Genomic DNA, 23,992 nt, shown 5'->3' with positions numbered 1-23,992 from the left:
AACTAAGTAAGCATACTATACAGGGTCAGTTCCAATGCAATATTTACAATGTGCAGGGATACTGGAGTGATGGAGGTATAGGTGTAGGGGCAGGTGCGCAACTTCGGTTTTAGAAGTGGGGGGTTTTTTTTTTTTTTTTTTTACAATTATTATAATAATTTTTTTATCCGGTCGGATAAACACTCCAAACAGGAGTGCTTGGAGGCGTCCACATGGTCCTAAAGCACACCATTGTCTCGTTTTGTATCACATTCCGATTATAAAACTGAGGGGGGTGGGGAAATGCAATTTCAGAATGCCCCCCCCCCCCCCCCTCAGTGAAAGTTGCACCCCTGTGTAGGGGTAAGGTGACTAGGCAACCGGATATAAGAAACGGCGTAGCAGCAGCAGCTTGTGGGTGTGTGTGGAGTTAGTATAAATGTATGTTAGTGGGTGTGTGTGGAGTTAGTATAAATGTATGTATGTGAGTGGGTGTGTGTGGAGTTAGTATAAATGTATGTATGTGAGTGGGTGTGTGTGGAGTTAGTATAAATGTATGTATGTGAGTGGGTGTGTGTGGAGTTAGTATAAATGTATGTATGTGAGTGGGTGTGTGTGGAGTTAGTATAAATGTATGTATGTGAGTGGGTGTGTGTGGAGTTAGTATAAATGTATGTGCATATTTTGTGTGAGTGAGAAGAGGATGGAGTGTGTGTGTTTAGGGCCCTGTGAGTGTGCATAGACAATGCTAAGTAAAAGGTCAATAAAAATACAAGGTTAACTCAATCCGTGTGGTCATTTTGTTAGCTATTTATCAGTCTTATTTCTTGGGGATAGAAGTTGTTCAAGAGCCTGTTGGTCCCAGACTCGATGCACCGGTACTGCTTGCCATGTGGACGCAGAGAGAATAGTCTATGGCTCGGGTGGTTGGAGTCTTTTCCGTTTTTCCGGGCCTTCCTTATGTGCAACCTAATCCAGTGATTGTCAATCATTATGGGTTGACAATTAGGCTGTTTTATTTTACATTTTTTTAAATAGGGCTCCAGAATTAAAAATACAAATAAATTCTCCAATTGAATGAATTTGCCTACATCTTAATGTGCACTAATACCAAAGGCTAGTTTATATTAGAAACTCATTAGCTAGTTTGCTAACTCTAAATATGGCACTCAGTGTTAGTAGTCATTAGTGTTGGGAAGTTTGGCTCAAAAGAAGGAATCTTTCGACTTTCATTCATTTGAATCAACATTTTATTGTGACAGCCTAAATTTAAAATGGATTCAATTTGTTTTTGTCACTGGCCTACACACAATACCCTGTAATGTAATTGTCTTTCGAAATGTTTACAAATTAATAAAAAATGAAAAGCTGAAATATCTTTACTCAGTAAGTATTCAACCCCTTTGTTATGGCAAGCCTAATTCAGATTAATCCACAAAGACAAGGGAGGTTTTTCAATGCCTTGCAAAGAAGGGCACCTATTGGTAGATGGGTTTTTCTTCTCTTTGCTCATTATCTATTTTCCTGCGCACATATGACAGATAATTGGTGGTCGGCGCATGTCTCTGGAGCCGCTGAGCCGGAGGAGCGTGTGTTAATCCTGCTGTAGGACTCATTGCGGCCAGCACTAGCAGGTCAAACAGATGACTAGTCACTCTGAATTTTTTTTAATCATGACTCTCGAGTCAGTACAAAGAGTTAGTTCAAAAATAATGAATTGTTTGCAAACTGCATATCACTTAATGTCCTACCTAGGTAATCGCAATTGCCAGTGCGCATTTCATATCTCAAAAGCATATAAAATATTTTGGTTGTAAAAATAGTTGCTATTGAGCTGAAAATTGAGAGCTGTGAAATAAAAAGTATAGCTATAGAACGCTGATAACCTCATTTATTCAACTGGGGCAACAGAAAGGCTGTGTTTTCCCCACAATATGATTTTTAAATGTTATACAATCAGAAAACCCTTTCTTTCTCCCAGAGCATTTTTTTCCCCCTGGGAAAGAGAGAGTGGTTCGCTTGACACAGCAACAGGCCCCAACTAAATGGGTACAGGGGCAGGCAGACACTTTCATTACAGGAATCATGAGGATAATGTACTTTTCTGTTTGACCAAATTATTATTATGGATAAGAGCAAGATCATTTTTATTTGTCAAATGGCAGCCAAGCATCGATCATCATGTCACCAGAATAAGACCCTCGATTTAAGGTGCATCAAACTCATCACAGTGCACTTCCACCACCCTGTGAAGTTCATCGTAACTTATTGTAGCCTAATAAACTGCATTGTTTCCCGAGTTGTAGTGGGAGGACCACACCTGTCATCGCATGACTCCAAGTTTACTTCGATATGATGGTTATTATATCATGGATTTGATGGTTATTATCAGGGCTGACCCCATTTAGTCAACTGGTCGATAGGCTGTTGGTCAACCAATATTTATTTTTTTGTCGAGCTGTGGCAAATATATCAAAACTAAATGTTATGGCACACGAGACGCCTGTCTGAGTGGTCTAATCCATTGTGTAGGCTGCGGGGATGGTTTACCATTTCTAATCTACAATGTTTGGACAAGGTCATTTCTGTTAATGCATTCATTGTAGTAATAATAATATAGTCTTGTCATTGTAGGAGTGGAAACGTTATTTATTTGATTCCGTTTACGAGTAGTCAATTTATTCATTGTCTTTTGTTTGGAGCGCTCCTGTCAAATTTGAGTTATGCATTAATTAAACTATTCCATGAAAATGTGCATATGAAAATCATAACTGGCAAGCAGATCAGTGGAAATGGTATAATAACTTGGCACTACAAATGGAAAAAGTTGCAGAATGCTGGTGTACCCTATTACCGGCAACTTCAGGAGCAAAATGGCAGAATCTGCAAAGGCCAGCAGCGGGAGGAGGGGGGTTGGGAACAGGTTTTTACTTCTGGTTAGGCTTTATTGATCTCTGGCTTCCTCTTTAGTAATTTGTGTCTTCATTTTAAAGTCACAGTGCTTAAAGCGTCAGACAATGTAGCCTACATATAGTTGATTTTATTCTAACATGGGGTGTGTCTACATATTGAAAAATACACGTTTTAAAATTTCAACCAATCGAATGGTCGAAAGAACTGATGACTCTCGGTTGACTACTATATATACTGAGTGTACAAAACAAGAATGATCCAACACCCAAAGGACATCCAGATTCCACCTTGTAGAGTCCATGCCCCAATGAATTGAGGCTGTTCTGAGGGCAACAAGGGGGTGCACAACTCAATATTATGGAAGGTGTTTCTTATGTTTCGTACACTCGTTTAATATTTTTTTGAAAACAGATTTTTTTTAATAATGCTATTCTACACATTTTGTCATGAGGCTAAGAGAAAATGTTTCCTGCAATACTATATTTTTTGTCATGGGTGTGAGGAAAAATGTGCTGTTTTTTAGCTCATTTCAAGCTAGTCTACATCATTTGCCATGAGGCTTAGAGATTCAGGATTCTGTCCCTGTATAGCTTCCAACGATGTCTAAAGCTGCAGATTAAGAAAGAAAGAGAGGGAAGTGAGTGTGTGTACAGAAGAAGAAACAGGTAGGAACATGCCTTGGGATTACTGAGCAGAAAGACAGTTTGGTTCTCACACACTGCCCTATTTTGTCCTCCCTCTCTGGCTCTCTCTCGCTCTTTCACAATGTAGTTCTTTTGGCCTAAAAATCCATCATTCTCTCTGCAGCTTTCTTTCCACCTGTCATATTCCTATTGTTTCATCTTAAACATTTTGTCTATTTCACAGTCACTACCGAACCCACTGCATAAGGTGAGAGCAGTGTGTGTGTGTGTCTGCACACATGTTTGTGCCTGTGGGAGGAGTGGTTAGTCAGCTCTTTTCCTTTGGGAGTATACTGTTTGGAGTAGTTGGCTGTACTGGTCGACATCTCCACATGTGCTATCAAGGCACATTCTCAGCAGCTGAACTCCTCTTTGACACACACACATTTCTGTTTTCTTTCCTACTCCCTAGACTTGTGTTAATCAGGTGTCAGTGAACCTCGTGAACCTTGTCTGTCACTCCTTCATCCCTTTAACCCTCCTATTGTGTTCGTTTCATGTTAATTCATTCTGTGATCCTTCTATTTGCTATTTATGACCTGTAGGCCTCATTGACCTGAGCTCATACAACTTGTTTTTGTGTAAAAAAAAGCATAATGTATGGATTATTTTTACTATAACAAATACTCCAGATGAAACATATTGGGCTACATTTATCACAGACTACTTTGTCAAAGTTTAACAAGGACTCTCTCCTCCTCACCAGTGTCATGATCAAGATATGATCAAGAGCCTCACATACAGTATATCGTTTAGATATTGTGCTGCCACATAATTAAATGTGTGCAAGGCCTCAAAAAGCTTTATATGCCAAGGCTGCGAGAAAAGTTCTCTATATTATTGTTTGTGAGAATGCCAACAGGTGTGGTTCCCGTGGGGGAAAGATTCTGTTGGGGAGAGGTTGCTATGGAAACCAAGAAGGTGTGTGTGGGTGGGGGGGGGGGGGGTTCTGGGAGAGGAAGTGTGTCCATCTGATGAACGGGCTTGTGCCTGAACTAAATGTTATACACTAAAACCGGGAACGCCACAGGTGTACAAAAGTTAGATAAAACACCCAAAATGTAATGGAAATCATCAAATTGTATTTTGTGTGGACAAAGTCATGGAACCTTTTGACAATCAGATTAAATTAACTACATTTTTCAGAGCGAACTTGTAAATCGGTCCAATTCAACCGGAACACAGTAGGAGGGTTACTACATTATATTATACAATATGGACAGTAAGCCTAGCCTACATCCCAGTGTACCATTCAAGCTACAGGATGTCTGCTGATTCTTAGAGTTTTCCAGCTCTTTAGATCATCTGCACCCAATGAAAACAGGAAGGGAAATGATCAGTGCACTCTGACTACTGTACACTCACTCACTCTGTCTGCCTTTCTACCTTCTGCCTTTCTTTCTCAAACACAGGCTAGAAGTAGGTGGTTGTGCTGTCAGTCTCTAATCCCCGGCACTGGGACTGCCTGCTCCTTGTATTTGGGATGACGGGGCACTAAGTAGACACACACACACACACACACACAGTTTCCTAATTTAGCCCTTAAGTGCGATCAAATCTCCCATCAGTTTAGTTTGCTGCAGACTGTCGTTCAAGCCATGCCTTCATTCCAGTGGGGAAGTGTGTCATTTGACCTAACTCTCCCTGTGGCCAGTCTGCAGGCTTTGGCACCCTAACCCAGCCTGTGGAAAGTGCAGCATGTGAATGAAATAGCAACTCTAGCCTCTGGTTGTGAATGGGGCTATCTCTGGTCCTCAGAGAACACACATGGGTGTCTAGTGTATTGTTCTCAGTCAGAGGTCACAGGCACAGTACAGAGGATGTGTGGGAAATAATGGATCAAAGTGCTCACAGATGTAGCAGGAGATATCTGGTACCCTCATGATGACTCAAACAACATCCAAGCCCTGCTGGCCTGTTTCCACTGTTCTACAAATACACACTGAGGGTGGTGTCATGATGAATTAGACCAGCGTGGAATATATTATACAGGTGGAACTGAGGGGAACACCCTTTTTAGTATCTATGTCTAGATCCTTCTCAGTATTTATTTTTTGGGTTCTGAAACCCAGGGTTGAACCAAGTATGTTTTTTTTTATACAGTGCATTACAATACACTGAAAGTGTGAACGTGTGTTTGAGTGTTACTTTGAGATGACTTCTCTCCCCTCTTTCCTATCTTGTCAGGTCTTTCCTTCCTGCCCTCCTACTCAAAGACTGTTCTCTCTTTCCTGTGGCGCCCCTACCATAAACATCTCACAGATTACTGAGAGAACATGGAGCCACCACAAGCTAAGCCTGTGGACTCTAAGGGATCTTTAGGAAAAGGGCTATATTTAAGGAAAAGTCCTACCAAAAATAACTTGTTTTTATAATAAAGAAGATGGTATTTTACCATTCAACATCCTGATGCTCGTATCTCCATATAGTCTGTAGTGTGGTACAAATTCAGTAGGTACAATGTTATTGTAGGCTCTAATGTGCCTTGACTGTAGAAGTCTTCATTATCTGTTCCAATTTAGAATTCATTTATTGTACTACATTTTATGAACTGAGTGTAAAACACATTAGGAAATCTTTCCATGACATAGACTGACTAGGTGAATCCAGGTGAAAGATTTGATCCCTTGTTGATGTAACTTGTTAAATTCACTTCAATCATTGGAGATGAAGGGAGACAGATTTAAAGAAGGATTTTTAAGCCTTGAAACAAGGGTGAATGGGCAAGACAAAATATTTAAATGCCTTTGAACAGGGTGTGGCGGTAGGTGCCAGGCACACCGGTTTCAGTGTGTCAAGAACTGCAACGCTGCTGGGTTTTTCACGCTCAACAGTTTCCTGTGTGCTTTCGACACCTTGTAGAGTCCATGCCCTGTTCGGAGGGCAAAAGGTGGTTGCACCTCAATATTAATATTAGGAAAATGTTTTTAATGTTTTGTACACTCGGTGTGTTTAGCCCTTTCTCAATTAATGATGTCTCTGTTTAAACATACTATAACTCATGATTTGGTATAATTCCTTATAGTGAGATGTGAGAGCAATTTTAATTTTACTGCTTGGCTTTTCATATACGGCTGATAGAAAGGTGGTAAAAATACTGGAGGGTTAATGCCCTCTCTTCCACAGTCTCTCTGCTTTACCTGTCTGAGTCCAGTCCACCTTTCGTTACGAGTCACCCTATAGTATAGCCTCTCCACAAGGCTGTCGTCTATGCCACCTTCGGTAGTCTCACAGCCTCTCTTCAAGACCACATCCTCTGTGATCTGCTGAGTCACATTACTGATGTGTCATGTTCTGGCCCTGCTGCCAGCTGAAGTTTCTGGGGCTGTGTGGCCTAGCTGTGCTCTCTCTCTCCCGCTCTCCCACATTCTCTCCCGCTCTCCCACATTCTCTCCCGCTCTCCCACATTCTCTCCCGCTCTCCCACATTCTCTCCCGCTCTCCCACATTCTCTCCCGCATTCTTTGCTGCTCTCTCGTTCACTCTCACTCTCTCTGGTCTGTGGCTGTTTGTCTGTGACTGTCTAGCATCTCTGTCTCTCTCTCTCTCTGTCTCTCTGTCTGTTTTTCCACATTGACATGTCTGTTTTGACATTGATGTTTGAGTAACTTGGCACCTGTTGTCATTTACGTTACATACTGGATTATTCAGACTGTGTCGCTCTGCAGCTGTGTTGTGTGTGTGTTCTGTGAATGTGTCTCTATCTCTGCCCACAGCTCGTACCAGGCAGGTGACGGGGGAGTTTGGCCATGTGTACGAGCAGCAGTATGCAGTGGCCCTCTTCAACAGTGTCCGCTTTGAGATCGAGGGGGGAGGAGCGCCCCAGTCACAACTCCTGCACCGCAAGGCAAGAGGCCGGCCCGGAAACGACTCTGTCGCACTCGTTTACCCCCTATTGCTGTTTTTGTGTCTTCCTCTGTTCTTCTCTTGCTCCATCTGTCCCTTTTTTTATTTATATATAAACTCAGCAAAAAATAAACGTCCTCTCACTGTCAAGTGCGTTTATTTTCAGAAAACATAACGTGTAAATATATAAATGAACATATTTAAATGAACATAACAATATTCAACAACTGAGACATAAACTGAACAAGTTCTACAGACATGTGAATAACAGAAATGGAATAATGTGTCCCTGAACAGGGAGGGGTGGGGGGGCGGCAAGAACTGGCAAATCTGGTGCAGTCCATGAGGAGGAGATGCACTGCAGTACTTAATGCAGCTGGTGGCCACCTCAGATACTGACTGTTACTTTTGATTTATTTTGACCCCCCCCTTTGTTCAGGGACACATTATTCCATTTCTGTTAGTCACATGTCTGTGGAACTTGATCAGTTTGTCTGTTGTTGAATCTTGTTTTGTTCATTTAAATATTTACACGTTAAACTTGCTGAAAATAAATGCAATTGACAGTGAGAGGATGTTTCTTTTTTTGCTGAGTTTATATATATATATATATATATTAACAATACAAAACATACACAAACGACAGCATACAGACACACACACAAACATCACCTACATCACTCCTGCTCACACCCCCATCTCCAACGCCCACATTACCCTCCTCCACATGGCCTCAAACTGCACCATTTTGTTTCTCTCTGTCACCCATGCACTTTAAACATTTAGATAATAATGCATTTGACCTTTCCATTGTGTTAATGGTGGAGGATTGGTTGATTTCCTCTTTTTTTAAGTATATATATTTTTAGATGATTGATGGTAAAAGTATCGTCCAACCCATTGGGTATCTCACTGCACCCTTGTGAATTTTCTCTCTTTTTATAATCATTTCTATACATTAATGTACACATTAAGCTGTCCCTCTTTCGTTTATTCAGTTATTTCATTTTCCTCTATCACAGTATTCCCACGCCATCTGTGTCTCTCCTACTCATCCTCCGCCGCTCCTCATCCTCAGTTTTTTATCTACCTCACCATCCTGCTCTGAGTCTCCCTTAAGATTTTATCTCATTGTTAGGTCGTGAGTGTTTACACTGCTATGGAAACAGATATGAAACGTGTACTGTAGCGATCTCCACTGTAATACTGTTGAGTTCTGTGTTGGTCTCCACCATCGAGTCACTGGAGGGAATTAAAGCCGATTTCACACATGAAGAAACATTGATGGTGCTAAGAGTCTTGTGACTGCTTTCCTTGTCTATTCTCTTCAGTACCCAAGTGATGCTCTGCGTAGGGACACGCACGCATCGACACATGCGCGCACACACACACACACACACACAAACACACATGCACATACTTACATTCACACAAGGAAACAGCACAAAACTCTTTCAGATTAAAACAGAGGCACTCATAGGCACCTTTAACCAAGCATTGCCAGTTAGCACCTTCCAAGCACATAACCTTTCTTCTTCTCCAGCTCCACCCCCCCCCCCCCCCTTCCTTTCTTCCTCAGCTGGGATTATGCTGTTTGAGTTACAGTATTTGATCTACAACAGGAAATCTAAAAAGAAAGTGGTGGTGTAAACAATATGCCACATCTGTGTGTTCTCACTTTAGCCATCCAGTCTCAACCTCCACCAGCGTGTCTAATGAGATCAGCCGTGACATTACTGTATGTATGAGTCTGAAATGGCACGCTATTCCCTATATAGTGCTCTGCTTTTGACCAGGGCCCTATGGTGCTATTTGAGATACAGCCTGCCTGTGTCAGGACCTTGTTGTTCCACACACGTGATGCCTTCTCTGTATGTTACAAGACATGTTTAGACCAATGGTTTCCAATGTATTTCCTGAACAGCATTAGTGTGTGGTTTTCAGTCCTTTGTAAATAGTGTTATATATTATATTGATTGCTCTGTAATTGACTTGGTAACTAACTGACCATGCAGATCAGCATCGCTTATACAACTGCAAACACCACGGTTGTGTCCCAAATTGCACCCTATACCCTTTATAGTGCATTATGTTTGACCAGACCTGGTAAAAAAAAGTGGTGCACTATATAGGGAATAGGGTGCCATTCGGGACGAAGCCCATCATTACTGCTTTTGCTGGCACTAACTAACTAGGGTTGGGAATTGCCAGGGACCTCAAGACACGGTATTATCACGATGCTTAGATGCAGATACACTATGACATTGTCCTGTGTAATTGCGCACTATTCATTGGGTGCTGAAATCAGTAGTTTTTTCTGAAAACATTTTGTGTTGTCGGAGCTCCAGTCTGCCCACACTAGTCGCCAATCAACTCCATCGTTGAGTTGAGTTTAATCGGCTAGATCAGTCATGGAAATAAGTGCTGAAAACATGTTGGATTACTATTTAAAAAGAAGATGGAGAACAAGCTATAGAATGAAAAATACTTTTGTTTTTGCGTAGGTAAAAGATCTGATAGTCGTAGTGAGGTGGTAGATGCCTAGTCTCCCTTATGGCTCAGCTCAAGTGCCTACATAATACATACACCATAGACATACATCATTTACACACACACAGAAGTCAGCTCAGACAGGCCCAGCTCAGTTTCATTTAGAATGGAAAATGAATGTGTTTATGCAACAGTTGTTAGTGCATCGAACCGAATTGTATCAATTTGTTCTCTAATCAAACCAAAACTCATGTAGTACAATAATACAAGTGACAGCAGCTCTAATGCTAACTGTCTGGTGTGGTAGAACCCTCTGGAGGACCGCTCCATCTTCTCTGGGGGTCTGTTCCAGTACCTGGAGGAAAACAAGAGATGGAGGAACCGCTTTGTCTTCGTGGCCGACACCTACAACATCAGCTTCTATGAAAACAAAATGGTGAGGGTGGTTGCTAGATTGTTGTTGCTTTGTTTTTACTTTCATAATCAGACAGATTTACATGCCAGCTAGTCTGAATCGTTTAGGTCACAGCTTTAACTGTGATTTGATGGTTCTGAACTGTTTGTACATTTTTCACCCTCCCCTTGAAATCTATACTCTCTGATAGGCTCACGAGAGGAGCTTGCGCCCTAAAGGAACCATCAACTGTGCTGGATACAAAGCTCTAACTTCCATGGAGGAGTATCTTGAACTGATCAGCACCAGCCTGCCAGGTGAGAGATATGATTTGGTTACACTTGACTAGCTGATTTGTGTATAATAAACAGCTGATCATTAGACACTGTTGAATTTTGGAAAAACCAGCACTTTCCCCAATGTGAGATCAAGTACTAAAGTACTGTGACTAGCTGGGCCATATTCATTAGGGAATACTGTAGCAAAAAATTTAGCAATGAGTGTTTCCTATTGGACAAGTTCTGGAATTCCTTTTCTGATTCAATATGTTTTCTTTGTTTTGGTGCCCCGTTGAGGAGGCTATGAACACCGATAAACCTGAATGTGTGCTTGTGTTTTAGGTATAAAGGCCAAGGTGGGCAGTGGTCAGTTTGTGAAGTGTGCCACCCAATTCCCCCTGATCCTGTGGCACCCGTACGCCCGCCACCACTACTTCTGTGTGCTGACAGAGAAGGAGCAGAAGAAGTGGCACGCTGTGCTTCAGGACTGTGTCAGACACAGCAACAATGGTGAGGAGCTGTCTGAACACACACACCACACACTGTCATAATAACGCACACAAACAGCATATACTCTCCTTGTCGGGACCTAAAATTGATTTCCATTCAAAATTCTACACTACACATTTACAGCAAGAATATCACCTCAGACAGAGGATTACCCATCTCAGATAGAGAACAACATAGAGACTCTCCCTCAGCTCCACCCTGACAAATTACTGCTCTTCTGCCTAACTGCCATTGTTCACAACACAGACCTGTGTGTGTCTTGTGAAAGTTTGCATACCATCACAATGAGCTGGTCTATCAGTGACGGTGAAATGCAGCAGGGCAGGAATGTGTTATTGAAGTTATTGTCTTGGGCAACATCCCAAATGGCCCGCTATTTACTATATAGTGCATTATTTCTGTCCAGAGGCCTAATGGGCTACAAATTGATATAGGATGAGGTGAGCCCCCCCCCCTTTCCATGTCAATCGTAAATGTGCTTGTGTGTATTCCTGTACCTCATCAAACACACACACACACACACACACATTTTCAGAGAAACTTGGAGAAATGAGAAATCCCCTTAGGGAGGATTTCACAGGAAGGTGAAACAATATGTGATTATTCATTGAGTGACAAAGTGGGCCGATGAAATCACATGAACAGACTTGCTAGGATCCAACAGGTTGCAGAAGCAGCTCAACAATAAAATGGTGATCACTGCACTGATCCACTGATGGTCCTCTGACATCACGTCAGCACCTTCCCATAATGCACTTTAAATAAACACACTCGCATGTCTCGACCACTAACACTCCACGCCCTGGGAGGATCTGAGCCGGGTTCACTTGGGATCAAAGCACACATGCATACACACGTGCATACACACATGCAGGCACACACACACACACAATGATAAGGTGCTGACAGTGTTTGTGTCCATTTTGACTTCAACCTTTGAAGATGTCTTCTGCTGATTGATTTAAAGCATCCTATAGTCATTTCCATGCAGTATATAGTTAGTAGAACTATAAGTACATATTTTTTTCTCATGGACTCATTATTTGCCTATTTTTATGGTGGCGCCTAGCGGTTAAGAGTGTTTGGCCAGAAACTGAAAGGTCGCTGGTTCGAATCCCCTAGCCGACTACTAGGTTAAACATCTGTCTGTGCCCTTGAGCAAGGCACTTAAACCGAATTGCTCCTGTAATCTGCTCTGGTTACTTAAACATTCTCATAAATAGGATATATATTTTTTAACACCTAGACCACATTGGGTGAGCTTAACACATCCACTTCAGCTGCACATTGACTATTGTCTCTGACTCTGTACGAACAATAAGAAGCTCTAGAATCTTCAACCCTTGTTGGCCCCTCTGGAGCAAATCAGAGCCATGGTACTCCCCTTACCTGTTCAGGCCTGGAGCCAATCAAAGTCATAGTACTCCCCCTACATGTCCAGGCCTGCCAGCTCTCCAAACAGAAAGCAATGCAGAAGCACGGTGGCTAGGAAGAACTCCCTAGAAAGGCAGGAACCTAAGAAGAAACCTAGAGAGAAACCAGGCTCTGGGGGGTGGCAAGTCCTCTTCTGGCTGTGCCAGGTGGAGATTATAACAGTACATGGCCAAGATGTTCAAATGTTCATAGATGACCAGCAGGGTCAAATAATAATAATTAGTGGTTGTAGAGGGTGCAACAGGTCAGCACCTCAGGAGTAAATGTCAGTTGGCTTTTCATAGCCGATGAGAGAGGGAATTCATACAGGAGAAATACTCCAGATATACAGTTGAAGTCGGAAGTTTTCACAATTCTTGACATTTAATCCAAGTAAAAATTCCCTGTTTTAGGTCAGTTAGATCACCACTTTATTTTAAGAATGTAAAATGTCAGAAGAATAGTAGAGAGAAGGATTTATTTCAGCTTTTATTTCTTTCATCACACTGGTATAACTGAGTAAGGTTTGTCGGCCTCCTTGCTCACACATGCTTTTTCAGTTCTGCCCACAAATGTTCTATAGGATTGAGGTCAGGGCTTTGTGATGGCCACTCCAATACCTTGACTTTTTGCCACAACTTTAGAAGTATGCTTGGGGTCACCGTCAGTGGAGATACTGCCTTGTGATATAATCTGAAACAACCTGATAAGTCTAACCACCAACACACACACATTGTGTGGCTTGCTACATACTCGCAGCGGAATTGGTTATCATGAAGTACAGTCCAGTAAAAGTGTTAGCAACAGTGTTTTGCATCACGTTCAGAGGATCTATTGTTTGCTGGGGTAGGACTGGGTTGGTCTGAGTCCCAAATGGCACCCTTAATAGTGTGTAGCTTTTTCAAAATAGGGATGCAGACTCAGGCTGGTTTTGTGCTTGTGGCTCAGTGTCCTGTTGTATGAAATGAATCCTATTTGAATATAAGCCTTCTTTGAGAAATGTAATACCACACTAAAAGCTGAGGCCTTAGCACAAAGCTAGTGGAGTGCATGGAAGGAAATGGCTGATTTCTCCATTTTCCCTTTCGTAGAGAGTTAAAGCATATAGGGAAGACTCAGGCGCTTGTCACTGTGGGGGATAATTGCCATGTTGCTGTTATTGGCTGTTATACCTGGTGTCCATGATAAACCCCCCCCAAAAAAACGCCCACTCGTTCCTGTGGCCTAACCTGTGGCAGATGATGGTATTGTTGTAACTCATGAGGGATTTTGTCTTTTGTGCAAACGCTGATGTCAATCAATGTAATATATTGTCTCTTCTCTATAAGATCAGACTATTTCCATACTGTTTCTTCAGCACGCTTTCTCCTTTTTGGTTGAACTTTTCATAGTCCTATGCTTATGGTCGGCTTATGGTATGTGATCGAGATGATCTCTCATGATTAGTCAGCTTGTCTGTCAGTCTAAGCCATGGTCTATCACCATACCAGTTGTATTTCCTGCAGGGCGGTGCATCTCATTGGCAGTCAGAGCTAGCCCTGGCTGCCACCAGCCACCAGGGAGCCATCAATTGCTGTATCAGCATTGTCTTAATGAAGAGTTCGGCGTTCCACTAGCCACGTGCAGTTACAAGCCTGGCTTAAATAAGCGGCAGGTGCAGGATCAAAACCCACCTTCGTAACATGGATAAAGCCTGAGCTGGAATGTGAAGCTACATGAAGCTGGCTAGCTTTCTAAACTCCTGAATAGATATAGCTAGCATTGTAGTATTATACCCCTCTGGTCTGAGCACCACACCTCCACATCACTGCTTTAACCCTTAGCAGACTGAGTGGGGCATATGTTTACCGTTCATTGTATGTTTTCATAATGTGTTGGCTGACTGTGGAATGGGTTCTGTTTGTCCTTGTGTGTTTATCGTAGTGAGGCTGGTACACACCCAGGCTGTGACAGACAGCATGGGAAGGAGTTTTGTAATGCTGTCAGAGCTTGGTTGTAGAGAATAGAGCTGAAGGCAATAGTACGTTTCAGTATCTTACCATGAGATGCTATCATGGTATACACTTGAACTCTGAACCCATCTTGCCTCTAAGCTAACGGAGAGCCGGTTGATGGTATTGTCTCGCAGACTCCTGTAAACAAGTCATTAACAATACACACGCACAGGCTAGATGTGAAGGGAACAGGGATCTGGCTGTGGCAGGAGTCACGCCAACTGCAGTAGTGCAAAGACGGACAGGGAAATGTCTCAAATAAAGAGACCATGGTAAACGCTACCACATATTTTTACACAGACACACACACACACACTTTTTCATGCTACTCTGGATGCAATCTGCTCCCTAATCTTGGTATAAGTAATGGTTTCCAATAAGTCATTTTGTGAATCAAACATTCCAGGATTCCCCCTCCCCTTTTGCCATCAGAACAGCCTCAATTTGTCGGGGCATGGACTATATAATAAGGTGTCGAAAGCGTTCCACAGGGATCCTGGCCCATGTTGTTGGATGTCCTTTGAGGGGTGGACCATTGTTAAATATGTTGTCTTGCCCATTCACCCTCTGAATGGCACACATGCACAATCTCAATAAGTATCAAGGCTTAAAAATCCTTCTTTAACCTGTGTCCTCCCCTTCATCTACACTGATTGAAGTGGATTTAACATGTGACATCAATAAGGGATGATAGCTTTCACCTGGATTCATCTGTCATGGAAAGAGCAGGTGTCCTTATGGTTTTGTATACTCTGTGTCAATACATGTAACTTAGTAAAGGTTCACACTAGTCCCCATGTCCCAAGAGGAACATGGTAGGATACATTTTTATTTTAATGAAGAAAGGAATTCATAGCAGTCCTGTTTTAAAAGGGGTTCAAACTACATCCCTAGCGACACATTTTTCTTGGTGTGCATCCGAAGTGATGCCCTATTCCCTATATAGTGCATTAGTTTTGAGTGCACTTTATAAGACACGGGTAGGACACTATATAGGGAATAGGGTGCCATTTGGGATGCAGCCTTGGTCAGCTGATCTATATGTCCAGTGTGTTCTCATGATAGCCAATGCCTAGACAATCTAGCCCTGTTTCACCCTCACCCATCAGCCCAGAGTTGGCACTGGGGGCAGAGAGAGGGCTTCCTGTCTCTGTCAACCCCTCCCCAACTCTCTCCATTGATTTCCTGTCTTTGTCTAACCCACAGCCAAAGCATGCGAGATAGACTCTCACATGAGCAGCATACCACCCTGCATCCCACTACTGGCTTGCCACTGAAGCTAAGCAGGGTTGGTCCTGGTCGGTCCCTGGATGGGAGATGCTGCCGGAAGTGGCGTTGGAGGGCCAGTAGGAGGCACTCTTTCCTCTGATCTAAAATTAAATATCCCAATGCCCCAGGGCAGTGATTGGGGACATTGCCCTGTGTAGGATGGAATGTTAAACGGGTTTCCTGACTCTCTGTGGTCACTAAAGATTCCATGGCACTTATTGTAAGCGTAGGCTAAAATAATCAAAATCACACATTTGCTACACAGTGGTGTAAAAATACTTTAAAGTGTGACTTAAGCAGTTATTTGGGGTGTCTGTACTTTACTATTTTACTTTTACTTCACTACATTCCTAAAGAAAATAATGTACTTTTTACTCCACACATTTTCCCTGACACCCAAAAGTAATCATTACATTTTGAATGCTATCAGGAAAGGGTCCAATTCATGCACTTATCACGAGAACATCCCTGGTCGTCCCTACTGCCTCTGATCTGGCGGACTCACTAAACAGAGAACATCCCTGGTCATCCCTACTGCCTCTGATCTGGCGGACTCACTACACACAAATGCTTTTTTTGTTTGTAAATTATGTCTGCATGTTGTAGTGTGCCCCTGGCTATCCGTAAATACATAAATAAGAAAATTGTGCTGTCCGGTTTGCTTAATACAGTGCCTTCGGAAAGTATTCAGACCCCTTATTTATCCAAAATAAAAAATCTTATCAATCTACACACAATACCCTATAATGACAAAGCGAAAACAGGTTTTTAGAAATGATTTTCATACGTATTCAGACCCTTTGCTATGAGACACAAAATTGAACTCAGGTGCATCCTGTTTCCATTGATCATCCTTGAAATGTTTCTACAACTTGATTGGAGTCCATCTGTGGTAAATTCAATTGAAAGGACATAATTTGGAAAGGCACACACCTGTCTATATAAGGTCCCACAATTGACAGTGCATGTCAGAGCAAAAACCAAGCCATGAGGTCGAAGGAATTGTCCGTAGAGCTCCAAGACAAGATTGTGTCGAGGCACAGATCTGGGGAAGGGTACCAAAGAAATTCTGCAGCATTGAAGGTCCCCAAGAATACAATGGCCTCCATCATTCTTAACTGGAAGACGTTTGGAACCACCAAGACTCTTCCTAGAGCTGGCCGCCCGGCCAAACTGAGCAAACGGGGAGAAGGGCCTTGATCAGGGTGACCAAGAACCCAATGGTCACTCTGACAGAGCTCCAGAGTTCCTCTGTGGAGATGGGAGAACCTTCCAGAAGGACAACCATCTCTGCAGCATTCCACCAGTCAGACCTTTTATGGTAGAGTTTCCAGATGGAAGCCACTCCTCAGTAAAAGGCCCATGACAGCCCGCTTGGAGTTTGCCGAAATGCACCTAAAGTTCTCTCAGACCTGAAACCAAGATTAAACTCTTTGGCCTGAATGCCAAGCGTGACATCTGGAGGAAACCTGGTACCATCCCTACGGTGAAGCGTAGTGGTGGCAGAATCATGCTGTGGGGATGTTTTTCAGTGGCAGGGACTGGGAGACTAGTCAGGATCGAGGCAAAGATAAATGAAGCAAAGTACAGAGAGGTCCATGATGAAAACCTGCTCCAGAGTGCTCAGGACCTCAGACTGGGGTGAAGGTTCACCTTCCAACAGGACAACGACCCTAAGCACACAGCCAAGACAACGCAGGAGTGGCTTCGGGACAAGTCTCTGACTGTCATTGAGGGGCCCAGCCAGAGCCCGGATTTGAACCTTGTCGAACATCTCTGGAGAGACCTGAAAATAGCTGTGCAGCGACGCTCCTCATCCAACCTGACAGAGCTGAGAGGATCTGCAGAGAAGAATGGGAGAAACTTCCCAAATACAGGTGTGCCAAGCTTATAGCGTCATACCCAAGAAGACTTGAGGCTGTAATCGCTGCCAAAGATGGGTCTGAATGCTTATGTAAATGTGATATTTCAGTTTTCTATTTTTAATACATTTGCAAAAAACTGTTTTTGCTTTGTCATTATGGGGTATTGTGTGTAGATTGAGAGAAAAAAAAACTTTCCGAAACCACTGTATAGCAATTTGAAATTATTTTTTACTTTCGATACGTAAGTATATTTTTGCAATTCCATTTACTTTTGATACTTAAGTAGATGTAAAACCAAGTACTTTTAGACTTTCACTCAAGTAGTATTTTACTGGGTGACTTTTACTTGAGTCATTTTTTATTAAGGTATCTTTCCCTTTACTCAAGTATGACAATTGGTTACTTTTTCCACCACTGTTGCTACATGACTACACTACATCAAAGACACTCACACTCAAGTTGAGCCTTTCCTGTATGCTTGACTATTGTGGAGTCATGAAGTGATAGGTGATGCTGGTTTTGGAGCTTATGTCAGACATACTATACCTCTTGGTTATATTTAGCAGGGGTCTCCTTTATACAGTCCTTTCCCAGTAGGTAGCTTGGCTTCTACTAAGCTGAGAGCCATCCTCTACTGATTCCGTGAAGGGTTGTAGTAGTTCGATCCCACATGTCACATTAGTGCACTGTGTCTAGGGTTTACCGAGAATGGTGCAACAAACAAAAAACAGTGGCAGTCCTGTGGGTGAAAACAGCTCGTTGATGAGAGGTCGAAGGAGAAAGGCAAGAATCGTACAAGCTAACAGGCGGGCCACAGACAGACAAATAACGGCGCAGTACAACAAGTGGTGTGCCGAACAGCATCTCGGAATGCACAACTCATCTGTCCTTGTCACAGATGGGCTATTGCAGAAGATGACCATGTTCCACTCCTATCAACTAAAATCAAGAAGAAGCGCGGTGGGCACGCGATCACTAACACTGGACAATTGAGGAGGGGAAAAATATTGCCTGGTCCGAGGAATCCCGGGTCCTGTTGCATCAAGCTGATGGCAGTCAGGACTTGGTGTAAGCAGAAGGAGTCCATGGCCCATCCAGCCTGGTGTCTATGGTACAGGCTGGTGTACTGGTATGTGGGAAATGTTTTTCTGGCACTTGTTAGGTCCCTTAATACCAATTGCGCAACACACATTTCCAACACATGTAAGGCAAGTGGGGGGTGGGGGGGGGGGGGTCTGCCCTGGTTTTAGCTGGGTGTACCTAATCAACTGGCTTGTGTGTTTGCGTGTTGTGTATTCTTTGTATACATGCTGTGGCACTCTGTCTCATCCATCAATCCATATGGCAGACCGAGGCAGGCACACCTGCTTGTGGCTATTCAGTTGGCTTGTGTGTTTGCGTGTTGTGTATTCTTTGTATACATGCTGTGGCACTCTGTCTCATCCATCAATCCATATGGCAGACCGAGGCAGGCACACCTGCTTGTGGCTATTCAGTTGGCTTGTGTGTTTGCGTGTTGTGTATTCTTTGTATACATGCTGTGGCACTCTGTCTCATCCATCAATCCATATGGCAGACCGAGGCAGGCACACCCGCTTGTGGCTATTCAGTTCATGGCCACACTTCTCAACACACTCACTTTTAGACGGTGTCACAATACAGAGACCTTAATAGAAACAGATCCTCAATTCAGGATCCCCTGATTTTGAGTGCTGGTGTATTTTCACCACATAAAAACCAACCCACACGGTGAGTGCCTACTTCCTGAAAGTGAATAGATTTTTCAAATGTCTCTATCACCTTTTGGACAGACACATGTCAAACACCACCACCACTGCAGGAGCTCCAACCTATCCAAAATGTGTGCTCTCTGGTGTCCCCTCCAGGTCTGTCAGAGGAGTGCAGGGTGCAGACCCCGGCCTTCACAGATGCGATGCGACTCCACAGGCAGGCTCAGGGACACTACGGCACCTGGGACATGATGTGTGGAGGGCCACCACAGGTGAGAGGAACACTATGGAGCTGGCTCTGGCTCTTGAGGACTTACATTTACATCAATCTAATTTCATTTGAATGTATTCTGAATTAGTGATGCTAACACCTTACAGTATATGTACTGTATTCAAGATCGCTAACCAAAGTTCAGGAGCAATATTACAGCAGGTCATTCCCGGCCTTAGCTAAACCTCTTGAGTGGTCAGTGGCCATGATGGATGTCAGTCAGGCAGCCGGTCTGTATTTCACAGCTGTTTGTTGAGGATTGATGTTTATCTGAGAGTACATGTGGAAGGTGAAAATACTCTCCCCTGAGAAAACAGTGTAGAGAACATGTTGTACCTCACCACCTTCCTCTGTAAGTTATCCTAAACCCCTGCTCCTCTTAGTGGGGTCTCCCCTTAAAGAGCTCCATTTCTAGCTCCATTTCACTCATATTCTTCCCCCGATTATCATCAACACTTCCCACTGTCGACCTGTTTGTGCCTACTGTGGGACTGGGAGTGGGTTTTTTGCTTGCTACCATTGTAAAGGTACAAGTAGGGACTAAGTGGTGTCATTCCCTGAGTCAAATCACTCTGGTTTCACTTGATAAAGTATTGCAGTGTAAAGGAAATAGGGTGCCATTTGGGACGGGACACTGTTACTCTGTGAAGTTCTGAAGTGATCACACTTACTCAGTAGAAATGAGACACTACACTTTAAAAGGGGTCCAAGTGTTGGGCATTAGATAGTAGGTCTGCATCCGAAATGGCACCGTGTTCCCTCTATAGTGCACCCTAAACTGGCCCTGGACAAAATTTGTCCACTATTGGGAATAGGGTGCTATTCGGGCAGGCACCCAAGACTTATCATGTCAATATCATGGCCCTGTGTATACTGAACAAAAATATAAATGCAAGATGTAAAGTGTTGGTCCCATGTTTCATGAGCTGAAATAAAAGACCCCAGAAATGTCCCATAAGCACAAAAAGCTTAATTCTCTCAAGTTTTGGGAACAAATTTGTTCACATCCCTGTTATTGAGCATTTCTCCTTTGCCAAGATAATCCATCCACTCCACCTGACAGGTGTGGCATATCAAGAAGCTGATTAAACAGCATGATCATTACACAGGTGCACCTTGTGCTGGGGACAATAAAAGGTCACTCTAAAATGTGCAGTTCTGTCACACAACACAATGCCACAGATGTCTCAAGTTTTGAGGGAGTGTGCAATTGACATGCTGACTGCAGAAATGTCCCCCAGAGCTGTTGACAGATAATTTAATGTTAATTTCTCTACCATAAGCTGCCTCCAATGTCGTTTTAGAGAATTTGGCAGTACGTCCATACGGCCTTACAACCGCAGACCACATGTATGGCAACATTGTGAACAGAGTGCCCCATGGTGGCGGTGAGGTTATGGCATAGGAAGGCATAAGCTCCAGACAACGAACTTTAATTGCATTTTATCGATGGCAATTTGAATGCACAGAGATACCGCAACGAGATCCTGAGGCCCATTGTCGTGGCCTGCATACTCACCAGACATGTCACCCATTTAGCATGTTTTGGATGCTCTGGATCGACGTGTACGACAGTGTGTTCCAGATTCCGCCAATATGCAGCAATTTCGCACAACTTCGCCATTGAAGAGGAGTGGGACAACATTCCACAGGCCACAATCAACAGCCTGATCAACTCTATGCGAAGGAGATGCATGAGGCAAATGGTGGTCACACTAGATACTGACTTGTTTTATGGTCCACTACCCTACCTTTTTTAAAAGGTATCTGTGACCAACAGATGCATATCTATATCATGTGAAATCCACAGATTAGGGCCTAAAGAATTTATTTCAGTTGAATGATTTTATTATATGATCTGTAACTCTTATTGTTGCATGTTGTGTTTTATGTTTGCTCAGTGTAATAACAGCTGTCCTGGAAGGACTAATAGTGTGTTTCTAGCTTAGTTGCACCAGAGCATCACAGGCATCTTAAAATATGAACTGTACCTCACCAACACAGGAGTTTTATATGGACATCTATGCTCCAGGAAAACATATTCTGCAAGTCATATAGCTCCAATATGCTGCCTGGACCGCATTGAGACGGTTATTCAATTAGGACTAAAGCAGAGTGGGCCAAGTCAAGCCCTGGTCCAAGCATATTCAATTAAAACACATGGTTATGGTTTTGTCATCTGCAGCCAAGACCACTGCACGTTTAGATGATACTGACTGAATGCTGTGTTTTAATATGTATATCTTATTTATACCCTGTATTATTTTCCATTGAATGGAAATGGAGAACTGGCCCTCTGACAAACCCACTCCCAGCAGATTTATGCGTGTTGGGCTTCTTTGGAGTGTGTGAGTATTTTACTGCATTTTAGAGAGAAAATAGTATTTCATGGAGTTGTGGGTGCTGAGATTAGGGAGACAATACCATAGCACTGAATACATATGATATTCCAGTTTTTAATTCAGTTGACTTTTCACAGAACAGTCTATTACACGCCTTTAATCTATTTGGTGTTGTATTAATAGGTATTGTATGGTACCTTGTATTGGGAACGGCACCTTACTCATACATTTAGTTATTATTATGTTTTGTAGAGGAGCCACATAATGTTGTTTCTCATTGTAGTGCTTCAACATCACTGCCCTCTTTCCCACTTCCATGGACTCATGTACTAAATCCTCAGAATCACACACCACTCAACCCATTCATATGGGTGACTCAGAAGTTGTTCCTGTACTCATAGGTTGAGTTGTGTGTTTGTTGCCGTTTGAAGTGTCACAGCTGACACAACACCATGTCATTTTCTCTGTTGTGGAAACACCTGACTCAAACAACAAAGCTTCTCTGAAGTCTTATTCTTTTAATTAATGCCAAGTTTTGCCAACCACTAGTTACTCCTCTGGGTTATTTATAGAGACACCTCCTACACACACTTAAAAGAGGGTTTAAGTGATAATGCATAAAGTGTTTGCTTTTGTGTGTGTGTGTGTGTGTGTGGTGTGTGTGTGTGTAGATCCTAGCCAACCTAGTGATGGAGACCCTCCATCCAGAGTTGAGGAATCTGATTGGTCCTCGTCTAAAGGGGAAGATTCAACAGCGACAGAGGAACTGGATGCTGGTGAGTTGTTGTCCCTCCTACATGCTGCACTGTGTTCTTTCCTAGAACCTGGAGTTTCCCCCGACCACATGTTAAGTTTTTCCCATTCAGGTCACATAGTCAGGAAAACTCCTGAACCTACCATTCCTAACCACATTGCTGATTGAGCCGGCGTCCCAAATGGCAACCTATTCCCTACAGAGTGAATTTACATTAGGATAGATTCCCGAGAGCAATCGGAAAAACTACCCGCGGCTAGATGTATTACAATAGTGTAAAGACTAGAATCTTGATTAATTTTTCACATCTCTTACGCCACCTCCGCGTGCGAGACTGCTCCCGCCAAGCAGTTCATGTAAACAAAATAGTATCCAAGAGAAATGTTTGCTCCTATAGTAAACATCTTACAGCTGAAATGTATAGACATGTACCTTATACTTGAGACTTGTTTTATAGATATTTTACCTGGAATTTCTGTAATAGCCTGTTACTCTCAAATTGGTCACTGTAGCTTTAAGGGAATCTCAGAACACAGCAAGCAGGAACTGCAAGCAGCAACTCCCCAGTGAATTACCAACATTTTCAGGCACAATGAAACATTTTTCATGTAATGATTTGCATGATATTGGTCAAATGAAGCCTGGTTTGTTGTAAGTTAACTTCAATACGCTAAAGTTGTAGCTAATGTAAGCCTAAAAGCTATCTATCTACAGTGGCAAGAAAAAGTATGTGAACCCTTTGGAACTACGGGGATTTCTACATAAATTGGTCATCAAATTTGATCTGCTCTTCATCCAATCAATGAGACGAGATTGGAGATGTTGTTTAGAGCTGCTCTATAAAAAACAATCACAAAGTTTGAGTTTGCTATTCACAAGAAGCACTGCCTGATGTGAACCATGCCTCCAACATAAGAGATCTCAGAAGACCTAAGATTAAGAATTGTTGACTTGCATAAAGCTGGAAAGGGTTTACAATAGTATCTCTAAAAGCCTTGATGTTCATCAGTCCACGATGAGACAAATAGTCTATAAATGGAAAAAGTTCAGCACTGTTGTTACTCTCCCTATGAGTGGCCGTCCTGCAAAGATGACTGCAAGAGCACAATGCAGAATGTTCAATGAGGTTAAGAAGAATCCTAGTGTCAGCTGAAGACTTACAGAAATCTCTGGAACATGCTAACATCTCTGTTGACAAGTCTACGATACATAAAACACTAAACAAGAATGGTGTTCATGGGAGGACACCACGGAAGAAGCCA

The 23,992-nt window shown here is 42.8% G+C and overlaps 1 protein-coding gene across 1 annotated transcript in view; it reads left to right on the top strand.

The window, feature by feature from the left end:
• Positions 1–23,992, top strand: part of LOC109868282 (protein Niban 2) — a 38,301-nt gene that overhangs the window by 6,000 nt on the left and 8,309 nt on the right. Inside the window, exons 2-7 of the mRNA XM_031802898.1 lie at positions 7,291–7,421; positions 10,218–10,346; positions 10,516–10,621; positions 10,925–11,092; positions 19,520–19,635; positions 22,648–22,752. Of these exons, the coding sequence (XP_031658758.1) occupies positions 7,291–7,421; positions 10,218–10,346; positions 10,516–10,621; positions 10,925–11,092; positions 19,520–19,635; positions 22,648–22,752 (755 nt within the window). The remainder of the gene's footprint in view (positions 1–7,290; positions 7,422–10,217; positions 10,347–10,515; positions 10,622–10,924; positions 11,093–19,519; positions 19,636–22,647; positions 22,753–23,992) is intronic.

This window comes from Oncorhynchus kisutch, linkage group LG23 (assembly GCF_002021735.2).
Source record: "Oncorhynchus kisutch isolate 150728-3 linkage group LG23, Okis_V2, whole genome shotgun sequence".
Classification (NCBI taxonomy): domain Eukaryota; kingdom Metazoa; phylum Chordata; class Actinopteri; order Salmoniformes; family Salmonidae; genus Oncorhynchus; species Oncorhynchus kisutch.
Note: the sequence above shows the minus strand (reverse complement) of the source record. Positions and strands in the feature narration are given on the sequence as shown.